General features: G+C 38.3%; 2 protein-coding genes across 2 annotated transcripts; both read left to right on the top strand.

Annotated features, from left to right (window-relative positions):
- The first annotated feature begins 235 nt into the window (after positions 1-235).
- On the top strand, positions 236-5,101 carry LOC140887941 (BTB/POZ domain-containing protein At5g48800-like). Its single transcript, XM_073295560.1, is given in 5 exon segments — positions 236-569; positions 572-642; positions 2,088-2,154; positions 2,999-4,174; positions 4,284-5,101. Coding segments are annotated over 5 exon segments (1,905 nt in total). The 5' UTR covers positions 236-455; the 3' UTR covers positions 4,761-5,101.
- Positions 5,102-10,304: 5,203 nt separating this feature from the next.
- LOC140889904 (uncharacterized) lies at positions 10,305-13,946 on the top strand. The gene is made up of 7 exons (XM_073297647.1): positions 10,305-10,609; positions 10,919-11,707; positions 11,804-12,097; positions 12,440-12,513; positions 12,667-13,518; positions 13,564-13,762; positions 13,850-13,946. Exons 1-7 carry the CDS (start codon positions 10,305-10,307, stop codon positions 13,944-13,946), a joined length of 2,610 nt encoding a protein of 869 aa, XP_073153748.1.
- The last annotated feature ends 1,177 nt before the right edge of the window (positions 13,947-15,123 follow it).

Here is a 15,123-nt window from a genome sequence, read left to right as displayed (position 1 = left end):
GGAAGGAAGGACTTGAACTTGAGTTTCTGCCAATTGACGAACACGTGAGATCAATTGGACTACAAACTTTGTTTCACATCATAGTTTGATATAGATTGAATTTGTATTATCTTATGCGAGAGGAACTGTCGAACTATGAAAATTGAATTTAGGGGGACAAAGTGCAAGTTGTCAAAACAGATTTTTTTTATACCACTTTTTGTTGCTTTTATGGTTACTGAGTGGAGAGTGCAATTTTCCTTTCTTTCTATGGCTATTCTTGACTTTGAGGATAGAAGAAACAAAAAACAAAACCATCCTCTCCTTTATTTACGCCCCTTTATGGGCACAAATCTAGCCAAGAAAATGGTTTCCAAGATGATTAATTAAAGTTTATCTGAGAGCTGACCCACATGAGAGGCCCATTGTATCGGGCAATTTGCATTCTATGATTTGAACATTAACTGTTCGACAAAATGACCCAACGCCATTATCTCTTACTTGCACTCTGTCTCTCTCCTCAGTTTGTTTCATTAACCCCGCATTCTTCTTTTCTCTTGCGAAAGTTTCCAACTTTTCTCTCTGCTGTTGGTTTTCCATGGACAGGCATCACCAACAGCAGCTGCCGTTGGCCAAGTGCGCGCGGCAACAATGCACTGAATGGTTTGTTTTCCTCATTTTCCTTCTGTGCTTATAGGCTTAAGTGTTTGTGATCAACTAAAAATAGATTTTGCTCGATATGTGTGTGTGTGTTTTTTTTAAAGATGGAGTTGCGAAAGATTGTATTCTGAAGGTTCGGACTTTATTTCTTGATTTTGTTGGTGATAGTTATCCTGTCTGCTAATATATCAGGTGATAAACTGGCTGTATGAAAGCCCGCAATTTGGTTTGAAATTGTTGTGCAGTGTTAAAAAGTTAAACTTAGTGGGCTTCTAGTTTTTAGAAAATACGTTGATGCTTCTAATAATCTTCCCCGAATATTCATGATGAAGTGGTGCACCATTTGAATTCAAAATGTGCATTTGTTCATGGGAACAAAAGTCTCAGGTCGATCGGACCTTGCATATTTGGTCTACTATTGGTATTTCTGTTCACGGCCTTAAAATAATCATTGCCTGTTGACTTATCATTCGATTTTCTTGACCAAACCCATGCTCTGGTCAACCGGGTGCTAGGTTGATCGACTGGTCCTTAGGTTTTTATCCTCTTCTTCCTTTTATTTTTTTTTATCTCTTTTCTAATCATTATGTTACGTTGTGTGAATTTACACATTAGGAATATCTTCCATCATCGTATTTCCGACATCTTACTATCTTTCCAGAAATTATATGAAACTTCACTTGCCAGCGCTGGTGATTTTGCATGGAAGTAATTCATCATCCTTTTAGAACGGTTGCATTGATTTACTTGTATCTCTTTAGTTTTAGCACAAGTTTACGTGCTAATTATATCTTAAGCTAGATATGTATGTTCTGTAATTTATAGATGCACATGTATAGAAATAAAACACGGATAGTGTTGGAACAAGGACTAAGGTCTCCTTCATTTCTTGCTAAACTTCTCTGGCTGTTAACATGACAGCATGAAATGGCGATGAGAGTTCCCTTGTGTTTTCTCTTTTGTTTTGGTCCTCCTTCCTAATTCATGTTCTTTATTGTTTTCTTTTATTATTTCAGGAAGTTAAGAAGTTGAAAATACTAGTGTGTAATCCAACCTCAAAAGATTAAAAGATGCTAATCATGTGCCAATTAAAAGAATATTTGTTTTATATCATTTCTCTTTTATTTTGAATTTTTCTCGATTTAAATTTCTGCTAGAAAAAAAAAACATATAGATAAATGAGTTAGGCCGAGAGAGTTTGGTTTGTGGGTGCAAGTCATGATGAATTGTTTTCAGTGGTTTGTTTCTTTTATTTATTTTTTTTCTTCCGGAGGGGATATATTAATTTATCTATTCTCTCCCACTGCCTTCACTAATCCAAAAATATGAAGCATGCTGACTCAGTTATCATTATTCCTTGGTTTCATGTTGTGGGTTCTATGTTTTTTTTTAATTGTTTTGCTATAACTCCAAAATAATCTCTAATGTCCGTTCCATGTCTTCCATAGGGTGTTTCGAGATGTTCCAAGTGATATAACAATCGAAGTAGATGGCGGTACATTTTCATTGCATAAGGTAATGCTCCTTATCAGCAGTTTTCAAAATTGAAAGTATATTAATGGGAAAAATAGGTTTGTTTCTACATCTTATTTTCCATTCCTGAAATAACATTTTTCATTTTCTTATTCAAAAATTCATATCCAACGTCACCATTCCCAAAATAAGTTGACATTATATCATAGGGAAAATAGTTTTTTTGGTCTATTTACTTATTCAAGTTTGGGGTTCTGTCGACTAAATTTCAAATTTCGGTGATGGTACACTTACTTTTTGTTTTCGGTTTTTTGGTACAATTACTAACGTGAAACTGGAAAATGCTGACTTGAAATTGAAAACTGTTGACATGTAAGATGTCACATCAAGAATTGGACCAAAATAGCATAAAAGTAAAAGCTAGTGTACCAAACCAAACTTTGACAATATAATGGAATAAAACCCAAAATTAGATAAGTTAATGGACTACTAAAATTATTTTTCCCAGCATTATATTTTAAACTAATATTTTATATTTTTAAAATTCTAAAATATCCAGTTTTATATCAGTTATATCACATTACGAATTCAGCACATTCTTGAATGAAATGATTTTATTGAAAACATCGGAAAAGACAAGCATTGCATAATTTTTCTTTAAAGAATTCGCAAAGTCATCTTTTTACTGACAGTTCCGTTTTCTTCGATATGCTTCAGTAATATGTTCCGACACATTTTTGGTTCCATGAAAATGTATTTTTACGCCTTGAGTGGGCTGCACATGTATTTTTTGATTGCAAAATAATCTATCATGTTTGATTAGATGTAAAGAAAGTTCATTATCCTTTATTACACAGAGTCTTGATGTTATAATATCTAATTGCAGTTTCCTCTCGTCTCACGAAGTGGAAGAATTCGAAAATTGGTTGCTGAACACAGAGACTCTGACATATCCAAGATTGAGCTTCTTAGCCTTCCAGGAGGTGCTATGTCAATAGAACTAGCAGCTCAGTTCTGTTACGGTGTCAATTTTGAGATCACAGCTGCAAATGTCGCTGAGTTATGTTGTGTCTCTGATTACCTTGAAATGACCGAGGAGTACTCAAAGAATAATCTTGGCTCCCGAGCAGAAGAATATCTCGAAACCATTGTATGTAAGAACCTTGAAATGTGTGTTGAAGTCCTCCAACAATGTGAAAACCTTCTTCCGCTAGCAGATGAACTGAAAATTGTCACCCGATGCATTGAGGCAATCGCATCCAAAGCTTGTGTTGAGCAAATTGCTTCTAGTTTCTCTCGGTTGGAGTATAGTAGCTCAGGGAGACTTCACATGAGCAAACAAACCAAATGTGAAGGAGATTGGTGGATTGAAGATCTTTCTGTTCTACGGATTGATATGTATCAAAGGGTTATTACTGCAATGAAATGCCGTGGAGTTAGGCCAGAAAGTATAGGTGCTTCGCTGGTGAATTATGCACAAAAGGAGTTAATAAAGAGTTCTACTTTATGGAATCAATCCACTCAACAAAAAGTTGATTTGGTACCTGGAGCAAGTAACCATGAAAGACTAGTAGTTGAAACAATTGTTAGCCTCCTCCCCATTGAAAAACTTGCTGTTTCTATTAGTTTTCTTTTTGGTTTGCTAAGAAGTGCTGTGATTCTTGATTGCACAGTTTCTTGCCGACTTGATCTTGAAAGGCGTATAGGATCACAATTAGATCTGGCTACTCTAGACGATCTTTTGATTCCTTCCTTCCGCCATGCTGGGGATACGTTATTTGATGTTGACACTGTTCATAGAATATTGGTTAACTTTTCTCAGCAGGAGGATGATAGTGATGAAGATATGGATGATGGTTCTGTATTTGAATCCGATAGCCCTCCTTCACCTTCTCAAACTACGTTATGCAAAGTTTCTAAACTCGTGGACAATTACCTGGCTGAAATTGCACCTGATGCAAACCTCAAGCTGAACAAGTTCATAGCTGTTGCAGAAACTTTACCAGCACATGCTCGGACTTTCCACGATGGATTATATCGAGCTATTGATGTGTACCTTAAAGTAAGGACAAAGTGTTACTGGGCTTTATTTTTATATTTTTTTGTCAACATCAAGGCGTGGTAGTTGTAGAACTATTTAATTCTAATGGCATACGTATCGATATTGGCAGGCTCATCAAGGTTTACCGGATCCAGATGGCAAAAGGCTCTGCAAATTGATTGATTTTCAGAAACTTTCACAAGAAGCAGGCGCGCATGCTGCACAGAATGAGCGCCTTCCTCTCCAGTCAATAGTTCAGGTTCTCTATTACGAACAATTAAGACTACGCAATGCTTTATGTTCTCATCCAGATGATGATCCAAAACATATGCATCAATCATGGCGGATCAGCAGCGGAGCTCTAAGCGCTGCAATGTCTCCTCGAGATAACTATGCATCTCTGAGGCGAGAAAACCGGGAGTTGAAGCTTGAGCTAGCAAGGCTGCGGATGAGATTAAATGATTTGGAGAAAGATCATGTTTGTATGAAGAGGAACATGGAAAGATCGAGTTCTCAAAAATTCATGAATTCCTTTTCCAAGAAGATCAATAAACTGAATATTTTTGCACATGGTTCTTCGAGGGAATCAAGCTCTCCCTCAAAGTAGTCACGAAAACTGAGTCTTAACCTATGGGAAGAGCATGAGAAACATTATTTATAGGTATTTCAGTGTTTTACGATCTTGAGTACTCTTATGAGTAAATTGTAAGCATGTTCTTTGCCGTGTACTTATTTTTCTCTTGCAGTTGGTATATGTATATATTTTGTTGAGATATTTTTAACCTACAAAGATTCAAGACCAAGAAGCTGAAGTGTGGGGAAAAAAAAAGAAAAAGAAAAGAGCATCGACTTGCACCTTCAGGCATTGTTTGTTCTTATAATCTATTGTTTCTTGCTGGACATGAATATACTATTCAAATAGATGTCTTGTTCTGTGTCTTTTTCTTTCTTTTTTCCTCCCTATTTTGGCCATTCTGTAGTTCTACTCGTCCAATTTCACAAGTTACTTTATTTTTCTCTTGAGCATGTTACACGAAACTCTTAAATCATTTAATGAGTGCAAGCAATATGGTGGCGCAATAAATTTCTTGCTTATTACAAAGGTCTGTGTTTTTATCTCTGTGTCGTCTAAATATCAAACTTCTACCCTTGTTAGTAAATTCCCCCAATTTAGTGTTTAAGGCATCCCAAAACACTCTAGTCCAAAAACTCAAAGTGGAGTTCAACATCCGCACAGAACTCTGTAATACACTAGATCGTGTGCATTGATTACCATTAGATCTGTTTGTCTCAGTTGGTTTTCACAAAATCCAACGGCTTTCAGTACACTTTACTGTTAAATGGCTGATCATGAGTTGGCGTGTGCTCGTCTATTTCCTAGACAGTCATTGGAAAAAGGAAAAAAGAATACAAACACGTACACTATTCTAATAGCAAACATGTGATGATTGCCAACATTTCTTCGAACCTGAAGTAGTGTTACGCTGTATTTGTATAACCCTAGCATCCTGCTCAAAACTCGATGGCGAATCTCCCCGCTTAACAAGATCAACAACTGGAGAAGCAAAGCTGACCTTGAATTTGAGTTTCTTCCTGGAACAGTCATGTTTCTTTAAGCAGGACTTAAGTGTCTCAGCATGCTCAGGGTTCAAATGATCGGTCATGCCAAAACCTGATATCCCAATATTAAAAGGTGAATCTATTACATAGTTAAAATGATTATCACTTTCCAATGGTTGGTGTAGATTTCTTCTCATCTTGTTCCATGAGTTGTAAAATGAGGATTTATCAAAACATTCTGCTGTGTCGGGGTTTTGCTCCGGCATGTACACATAGAGTTCTTTATCATTAAAAGTATCATGATACTGTGTTTCACTGTTTCTGTGTTGCTGTCGGCGCTTTGGAGTACTACCTGCCAGTGACTTTGTAGGTGACTTTTGCTTGGTATAAGGATTCAAGTTGTTGGGGTGATATGATTTCGAATACCCGTTGCGTTTGGAGTCAAGATCATCGGATTCTTGCTGATACTCCATTTTAGCATTCAAAAGCTTGTAAATGGTGCGATAAGGTACTAGATAAAACACTTTCCCAGGAAAAAGAACTGATTCTGGGTGGACAACAATCCATGGAAACTCAAAGAAATCAGGCCTAGCAAGACAGTGTCTGGGGTACATACTCATGATCTCTCCGGCTGTGATGGGTTCCCTGAAAAACTCGACGTGCCGGCCAGGGTGCACCACCTTTAGGACATCCTTTTCTCTTGTTGAAACTCCCATTCTATAATTTTTGTTCCTATTGATTTCTTTCTTTATTATTATTATTTTTTTTGGTTGTTGGATGTATGTGCAAGAAAAGAGGAGCACGATAGTCCCAAGATGCAATTCTTATAAGAAATTTTGGAACAAAAGTGTCACACTCTTGGCGTGAAATATTAAGGAAGCTTTGGCGAATGTGAATAAATTGTCATTGGACAAATCGATTTGAAGGTGAAAGGAGAATTATCCAATTAAGGATTGCATTTGGACATTATTTTAATGTTGTATATAAGATCTAGGTTTTATCTTTCTATGCATATATTTATTATTACTAGAGAAGTGTGCGTGCGTTACACGTGACAAATCATGAACGAGGAATTTTATAGATGAAAATATATAATATCAAGTAATGTATGAAGAACACGAATAATATTAGAAAGAGTGATATTACATGTACGTTAATATTTCTATATCAATTTTTACATCACAAAAAATTCATCAACACAATTTTCATTTGTCAAAATCTTATATAAGTTGAATACAAAATCTACGATCTAATAGTAAAATCTAACGATATAATATATGAAAATATCGATGTACACGATATTGGATGTACCTTTAGCATTATTTTATTAGCAATATTGTTAATGAAACTCTATATAATATCTTAGAAAATAGAAAATTATATGACAGCCATGTATAAACTCAAACAGGTTCTAACAATGAGTTTGATGGACATTCACAACAAAACGAGCACATATACATATTTAATGTATGACAAAGTTATAATCACTCTTTCTCCAGATTGATTTTAACAGTTCCAAGTACAATCCTTGATTTTGATGGAGCATCTGCTATTATCATTTGTATTTGTATAATCACCTAATGCTTTATCGTCATTGATCTCTATTAGCTTTTTCTTTCCTTTGTTATTATTGGCCACATGTTTTGTAAATGTACTCGTGTTCTCCTCTTCTAATATTGTAACTGACGCCCCCTAAAAAAAAGGGTCTGGTGGGATCCGAACCCATTAGCCCATAACCGAGAAAGTTGCTCCAAAATCATTAGATAATGATATATTAAAAGTCCAAGTCAGATAAAGGCCCAAGCAATAAACTAACTCGAAAAGATAGATTTATGACCCAACCCGCGTGACGGGGCCCAAAGGGCCGAGACGTGTCTTGGTAGGGATAAAGGCCGACCCAGGACCAGTAAGGAAAACGTTGTTTAAGATGCAAGAATATTAGAAACACTGGGGGATCTCTAAATGATAAATGAAAATCCCAATAAACTCGGGATTGAGACGAGATTATTAAGTTAGCTCATAGTCCTAGCCTTCATAGGCAATTGGATCCTACCGAGAGTAGTATCCTACCCTGGGTAGGAGTTCTACCCTAATAAGAATTCTACTTTTACGAGATAACCTACCCCTCGTGACTCTATAAATATCAAGTATCTCTTACGATTTTACACATTCACTTTTACTTATGAATTCACCCACTCATATTTTCTTTCTCTCTCAACTTTATTACGCTCTTCAACTTCATAATTTGAACATTGACTTAGACCTTAGAGGGGTCACATCGAACACACCTTTGACACCCCTAACTGTAAGGTCCAAAAAGTCCACTAGCCTAATCACGATTAATTGATTTAATTATATAATTTAATGCATGTTAATTAGATAAATTAATTGTTATGTGAATTATGTGATATGTGTTATTTTTTAAAGTTTCAAGTTGGTTTTAATTTTGGGTCGTAGGGACGAGCCTATCCTTGGCAGGAGTAAAGAAAATTTGTTTTTTTTTATATATAAATTATATTTAATGGGATGCAGTGTATTTTTATTAAATGAGAGAGTAAAATTTTAAAGGATTTTAAGTGTAACTAATGGGCCGTGTTGGAGCCCATTAATCACAAAAGAAAAGAGTTCAGAATTTATTCCTGAACTCTCATTTGAACGCTCACTTTTTTTTTCTCAAAATCTCTCTCAAACACTGCGATCTTCAAGCTAGGGTTCTTCGACTTCTCAAGGCTAGATCGTTCCGCAGTCAAGGTTAATCCCAATCAGACGATTCAGGCAAGTTTTTACTGTTTTTTTTTTAAACCCATTCAAGAATATAGATATTTTCAAGATAAAACTCTAGGTGTTTGATTGATGATCTATGAATGTTTTCTTGAAAATTTTATGAGTATGTTGTTTGATTGTGATACGTGAAGCATTCCTGATATGTTCGGTTCATTTTTATTGAGTTTTGAAAGATTTGAATGCAATAGATCAGATTTTTGGGTAAAAGTAGTTATGAAGATTTTTGATTCAAAATCTTTGAAATGTTTGATGTATTGGTACAGGTTATTTTGAAATTTTGATGTTGTTTAATGGTATTTTTTATGGAAAAACGTCCCAAAGCATTGTGGGTTTTGAAATAGTGCAGAAAAGATCAGTTTTCGGAATCAGATGTCGCGACGGCATGCCCGCGCTGCCGAGCAGAGTGCCCGCGCCTGAGCTGCGAAATCTCTGCGCACAAACGGCGCGCCCGCGCTACTAAGTAGCGCGCCTGCGCCGCATTATCGCATGAAACGCGAGTGGGCAGCGTGCCCGCGATGCACAAGCAGTGTGCCCGCGCTGTTGAGACAGCGCGGCCGCGCCTCAGGCTCGATTTTCCCACCCCATTTTATGAGTTTTGAGTCCTAAAAATCATGATTTTGATATTTTAAGGTATTTTAATTATTTTTAAGAATGTTCATGAAGAATTTTAAAGTTTTCAAGGTCCGAAATCGACGGAATGCCTCACGTGGATCGGTCAAGTTATGTATTGTATGATTATGTGATTTTCTCATGGAAGCTATTCCCTCATGAATTGTTTTGAAGAATCTTAAGCATGTAGCGTCACGAGAAACTTTATGAGTATGTTACGAGGTTTATGAAATGACATGATAAGATGAATGATGTGATACATGGAAAATATTTTGATGATTTATGCGTCTTGTGGTGATTATATGGGGTATGCAGTTCGGGATGAGCTCCGGAGCGGCTATCCAAACATGGCTCACCGGATGGTTATACAGGGTATGCACTTCGGGATGAGCTCCGAAGCGGCTATCCAAAAGCTTGAAAATTTACGGGCTTAATGCCATATGCTTGTTGATCAACAGGAAACTATGAATGGCTCACTATGATGGTTGCCACACTACTCATACTTCATCACCCCAAACATTTTTTTTATGATATGGCTATATTAAGGTTATATTTATTGCATGGAAGTTTAAGTTAATGTTTATTTTTTATTTTCAAGTTAGGAAATCCTTTTTCTTCATGTTCTTGCTGAGTCTTTCGACTCACTATACTTGAATGGTGCAGGTAACGATGATGTGGATGATTTTATTGATGATTATGTGGGCGGACATGAAGAAGAGGCAGGGGTCGGTCCAACGGGCAATGCATGAGTGTGAATGCTTTAGAATGGAAGATGTTTTAAACATTTTTATTTGATGAGAGGCAAACAAGTTTTAATTTTTAAGTTGATGGTCATGTTTGGCAAATATTTTTAGATGCTATTCTATTTTGTGCACTTATTATACGCTCTTTTAATAAAGAAGTTGATGCTTCCGCAAAGTTTTTATTTTTCCCAAAATTTTAAGTATGTATGTTTGAGTAGCGTTTCGATTGAGAAATTGGGACGTTACAGCTTGGTATCAGAGCAGTTCGCTCTGGGATTGTTTGCACGCATGCATTCTCGCCACGACCCTATGCTTCGTCTTCATGTCTGTAAGTTTTATGTTATGGATTGTTTAAGATGCATGATAGCTTTTGCGATTAATAATTATGCATGTTAATTAAGATGTTATGTTTAAATAACGTAATTAAGCATGTGGACTGTATGGACATCATGATCATGGCTAACCGTAGGAATCCGAACAATGAGGACAATCAGAATAACCAGTTTTTGGTTGGGTTGGCGACTCTGTTGCAAGTGCAGAGTAGAGCCCAAGGGGAACAGATTCAACAGTTAATCCAAGCACAAGTGGGAGGACGGAACAACAATCAGCCGCTATTAATTAATCCGATCTTTAAGCAGTTTAAGGATCTAGGGCCACATGAGTTCAAAGGATGGGCTGATCCCCTTGTAGCCGAGGAATGGGTGCAGTCAGTGGAGAACATTTTTGACTACATGCAGCTCACTGATGCAGACCGTGTGAGGTATGCCATCTTTATGTTTCGTGAGGATGCACGGGTTTGGTGGCAGGGAGCCTGTTCTGCTGTGGATATGACTACATTGACTTGGAATTGATTCAAAGATGTGTTCTATGAGAAAAATTTCACTATCAGCACCAGGACTAGACTTGCTAGAGAATTCCTGTAGCTCCGCCAAGGGAGCATGTCCATTGCTGAGTATGTGAAGAAGTTTGAGAGGGGGAGGTACTTTGTGCCCATGATTTCGGGTAATGTTACAGAGGAGTTGAAGCATTTCACAGAGGGACTGAATGTCACTATTTGACGTGATGTCAGATTGAGTGGGGAACAAACGTATCGAGCAGCAGTCGATGAGGCTATGTTGTCAGAAAAAGATGGGAATGATATTATCAAGGAATCGCAAGCGAAAAGAGTCAGTTACCAGGGGAGAGAGCAGCAAGGGCCTAGTCAAAAGAGGCCGTACCAAGCTTCAGCTCAGAGGAGACCGCAGCAGCAACAGCTCCAAAACCCCAATCAGGCGCGACCTCAAGGACAGAATCAGCCGAACGCCAATGCTCCAAGGCCGGCGAATGCACCTATCTGTCAGAAGTGTGGGAAGTCACACTCAGGTCAATGCATGCTTGGGACCAATACTTACTTTCTTTGCAAGAAGCCAGGGCATTTCGCCAAGGATTGCCCACAATCAAAGGATCCAATCAAGGGAAGAGTGTTTGTTATGACTCACGATCAGGTTGACCCAGATTATGCAATTGTCACAGGTATGATCCGTATCGCTGATTTACCTGCTTTCGTATTGATAGATACAGGAGCTACGCACTCTTTTATGTCTGTTAGTTTTATGATGAAATTGAGGGTCTTGCCGGAAGAATCTATTTCGGAATTTTGTGTGTCGTTACCCTCAGGAGAAGAACTGAAAAGTAGTAGTGTGGTAAGAAATTGCAAGGTTCAGATGCAGAGTCTAGTGTTGTGTGCAGATTTTATTGTTTTGAAGATGGTGGATTTCGATGCGATTTTTGGGATGGACTGGTTGGCTCAGCATGAGGCTATTATTGACTGCAAATGGAGAACTGTCTCTTTGAAAGATCAGAATGGAAAACCATTTGTGTATCGCACTACATCTAAGAGAAGCTCACCAGGTATGATCTCTGCAGGAACAACTTGCCAGTTATTGAGTAATGGGTGTACATGATTTCTTGCAAGTCTAACTGGCGAGTCGGAAGTGCAGCGACCGAAACTCGTGGAAGTGGAGGTAGTGAAGGACTTTCCAGAAGTTTTTCCCGATGATGTTGCGGGATTTCCTCCAGTCAGAGAAGTCGAATTTGGGATAGAATTGATGCCTGGAACTAAGCCAGCTTCTAAGGCACCGTACAGATTAGCACCGACTGAGATGAAAGAACTGAAAGATCAATTGCAAGAGTTGCTGGATAAGGGGTTCATCAGACCAAGTGTATCGCCATGGGGTGCACCGGTGTTGTTTGTTAAGAAGAAAGATGGGTCAATGAGGCTGTGCATTGATTATAGAGAGCTGAATCGAGTTACGATGAAGAACAAATATCCCTTGCCCAGAATAGACGACTTGTTTGACCAATTGCAAGGGGCAGAGGTGTTCTCAAAAATCGATCTACGATCAGGCTACCATCAGTTGAAGATCAAGGATGTAGATGTGCAGAAGACAGCATTCAGGACTCGCTATGGCCACTACGAGTTCTTGGTAATGCCGTTTGGGTTGACCAATGCACCAGCGATGTTCATGGATTTGATGAACAGGGTGTTTCAACCTTTCTTGGATCAGTTTGTCATAGTCTTTATAGATGACATATTGATCTATTCTCGCAGTTTGGAGGAACATCGTCAGCACTTGACTACAGTGTTGCAGATTTTGAAAGAAAAGAAGCTTTATGCTAAGTTCAGTAAGTGTGAATTTTGGCTAGAGCAGATTTCATTTTTGGGTCATATAGTTTCAGCTAAGTGAATTGAGTTGGATCCGTCAAAGGTGGAAGCGGTTCGTAATTGGGCTGCCCCAAAAAATTCTACAGAAATACGAAGCTTCTTGGGTTTAGCAGGCTACTACAGGAGATTTATTCAAGACTTCTCCAAGATAACTCTACCACTGACTTCCTTAACTCGAAAAGGTGTAAAGTTTGTGTGGTCAGAACAATGTGAGAAGAGCTTTGCAGAGTTGAAAGAAAGACTGATTTCAGCGCCAGTGCTAGCGATTCCCAAAGGCACGGGTCTTTTTGTGGTTTATACCGATGCTTCTAAGAGTGGATTAGGAGCTGTTTTGATGCACGATGATAAAGTAATAGCATATGCATCTCGACAGCTGAAGGTCAATAAGAGGAACTACCCGACTCATGATCTTGAGTTGGCGGCAGTTGTTTTTGGTTTGAAGCTATGGAGACACTACTTGTACGGCGAAAGGTGTAAGATTTTCACTGACCACAAAAGCCTAAAATACTTCTTCACCCAGAAGGAGTTGAACATGAGGCAAAGGAGATGGCTGGAATTGGTGAAGGATTACGACTGTGATATTAGCTATCATCCAGGTAAGGCTAATGTAGTAGCAGATGCATTGAGTCGCAAGTCTGCGTCATTGAACCAATTGACAGTCCAGCAGGAGCTGATTGCTGATTTTGAGTGGATGAGCTTGGAGGTACTCGAACCAAGGGATGTGTGCACACTATCACCAATAACGGTAGTACCGAATTTGCTCGATAGAATCCGAACAGGCCAAGCTTCTGATGAACAGCTGACGTTGTGGAGGAACAGAGATGAAGCTAAGGGTGGTACCTTGTACACTGCCAAAGATGGAATTTTTCATCACCGAGGTAGAATGTGGGTGTCAGCAGTAGACTCACTCAGAGTTGAAATGATGAGTGAAGCTCATACTATTCCGTATTCCATTCATCCAGGAAGTACGAAAATGTATAAGGATCTGCAATCCTTATATTGGTGGCCAGGTATGAAGAAAGATATCGTAAGGTTTGTGAGTGAATGCTTGACTTGTCAACAGGTAAAAATTGAGCATCAAAGGCCAACGGGACTCCTAAAACCATTGCCAATACCCACATGGAAGTGGGAAGATGTCACTATGGATTTCGTGGTAGGATTGCCAGTTTCACCGCGAAGGATGAACTCGATTTGGGTGATAGTTGACAGGTTAACTAAGTCAGCTCATTTTATTCCAGTCAGGAATAACTTCTTGATGAATCAGTATGCAGAGCTGTACATTCGAGAAATTGTCAGATTGCATGGAGTACCAGCGAGGATAGTATCTGACAGAGATCCTAAGTTCACTTCAAACTTTTGGGGAAGTTTACATAGAGTCTATCTGAGCGAGTGATCCAAATACTCGAAGACATGTTGAGAGCTTGTATGATCGACTTTGGGGGTAGTTGGGAATCGAAATTGCCGTTAGTGGAGTTTACTTACAACAATAGTTATCAAACAACTATTGGCATGACTCCTAATGAGGCATTGTATGGGAGAAGGTGTAGAACTCCCTTACACTGGGATGAAGTTGGAGAGAGAGCTGTTTTGGGACCGGATATAGTGACTCAAATGGTGGATGTAATAGCTAGGATCAGAGACAGAATGTTGACAGCTCAAAGTCGACAGAAAAGTTACGCCGACCAGCGACGTAGAGATTTGGAGTTTGAAGTAGGTGACCATGTATTTTTAAAGGTGTTACCATGGAAAGGTTTTATGAGATTTGGAAAGAAAGGTAAATTGAGTCCAAGATATATAGGACCTTTCGAGATCCTAGAAAAAGTTGGGACTCGAGCATCTGGGTAGCACTACCACCAAATTTGGAGGGTGTTCACAATGTCTTCCATATCTCTATGCTAAGGAAGTATGTGACAAATCCTTCTCATGTTATCTGCTATGAGCCAGTGAAATGGACGGCAGACTTATCCTACGAGGAGATTCCTGTTCAAATCTTGGACAGACAAGTTCGTAGGTTGAGAAACAGAGAGATTCCAATGGTGAAAGTCTTATAGTGCAACCAGTTGGTCGAGGAAGCTACTTGGGAAACCGAACAGGATATGCGAGCACGCTATCCTGAACTATTTAGTGAGTCGAATTTCGAGGACGAAATTGAGCCTAGCCTTGGCAGGAGTAAAGAAAATTTGTTTTTTTTATATAAATTAAATTTAATGGGATGCAGTGTATTTTTATTAAATGGGAGAGTAAAATTTTAAAGAATTTTAAGTGTAACTAATGGGCCGTGTTGGAGCCCATTAATCACTAAAAAAAAGTGTTCAAAATTTATTCCTGAACTCTCATTTGAACGCTCACTTTTATTTTCTCAAAATCTCTCTAAAACACTACGATCTTCAAGCTAAGGTTCTTTGACTTCTCAATGCTAGATCGTTCCGCAGTCCAGGTTAATCCCAATCAGACGATTCAGGCAAGTTTTTACTGTTTTTTTTTAAACCAATTCAAGAATATAGATATTTTCAAGATAAAACCCTAGGTGTTTGATTGATGACCTATGAATTTTTTCTTGAAAATTTTAT

Source organism: Henckelia pumila, chromosome 3 (assembly GCF_033568475.1).
Source record: "Henckelia pumila isolate YLH828 chromosome 3, ASM3356847v2, whole genome shotgun sequence".
In the NCBI taxonomy this organism is placed as follows: Eukaryota; Viridiplantae; Streptophyta; class Magnoliopsida; order Lamiales; family Gesneriaceae; genus Henckelia; species Henckelia pumila.
Note: the sequence above shows the minus strand (reverse complement) of the source record. Positions and strands in the feature narration are given on the sequence as shown.

Coding starts and splice junctions, on each gene's coding strand:
- LOC140889904 (XM_073297647.1), top strand. CDS start 10,305: ATGGCTAACCGTAGGAATCCGAACAATGAGGACAATCAGAATAACCAG. Junction 12,098..12,439: donor TTTGTTAAGAAGAAAGATGG/GTCAATGAGGCT, acceptor CTATTCTCGCAG/TTTGGAGGAACATCGTCAGC. Junction 13,519..13,563: donor GTATTCCATTCATCCAGGAA/GTACGAAAATGT, acceptor ATTGGTGGCCAG/GTATGAAGAAAGATATCGTA.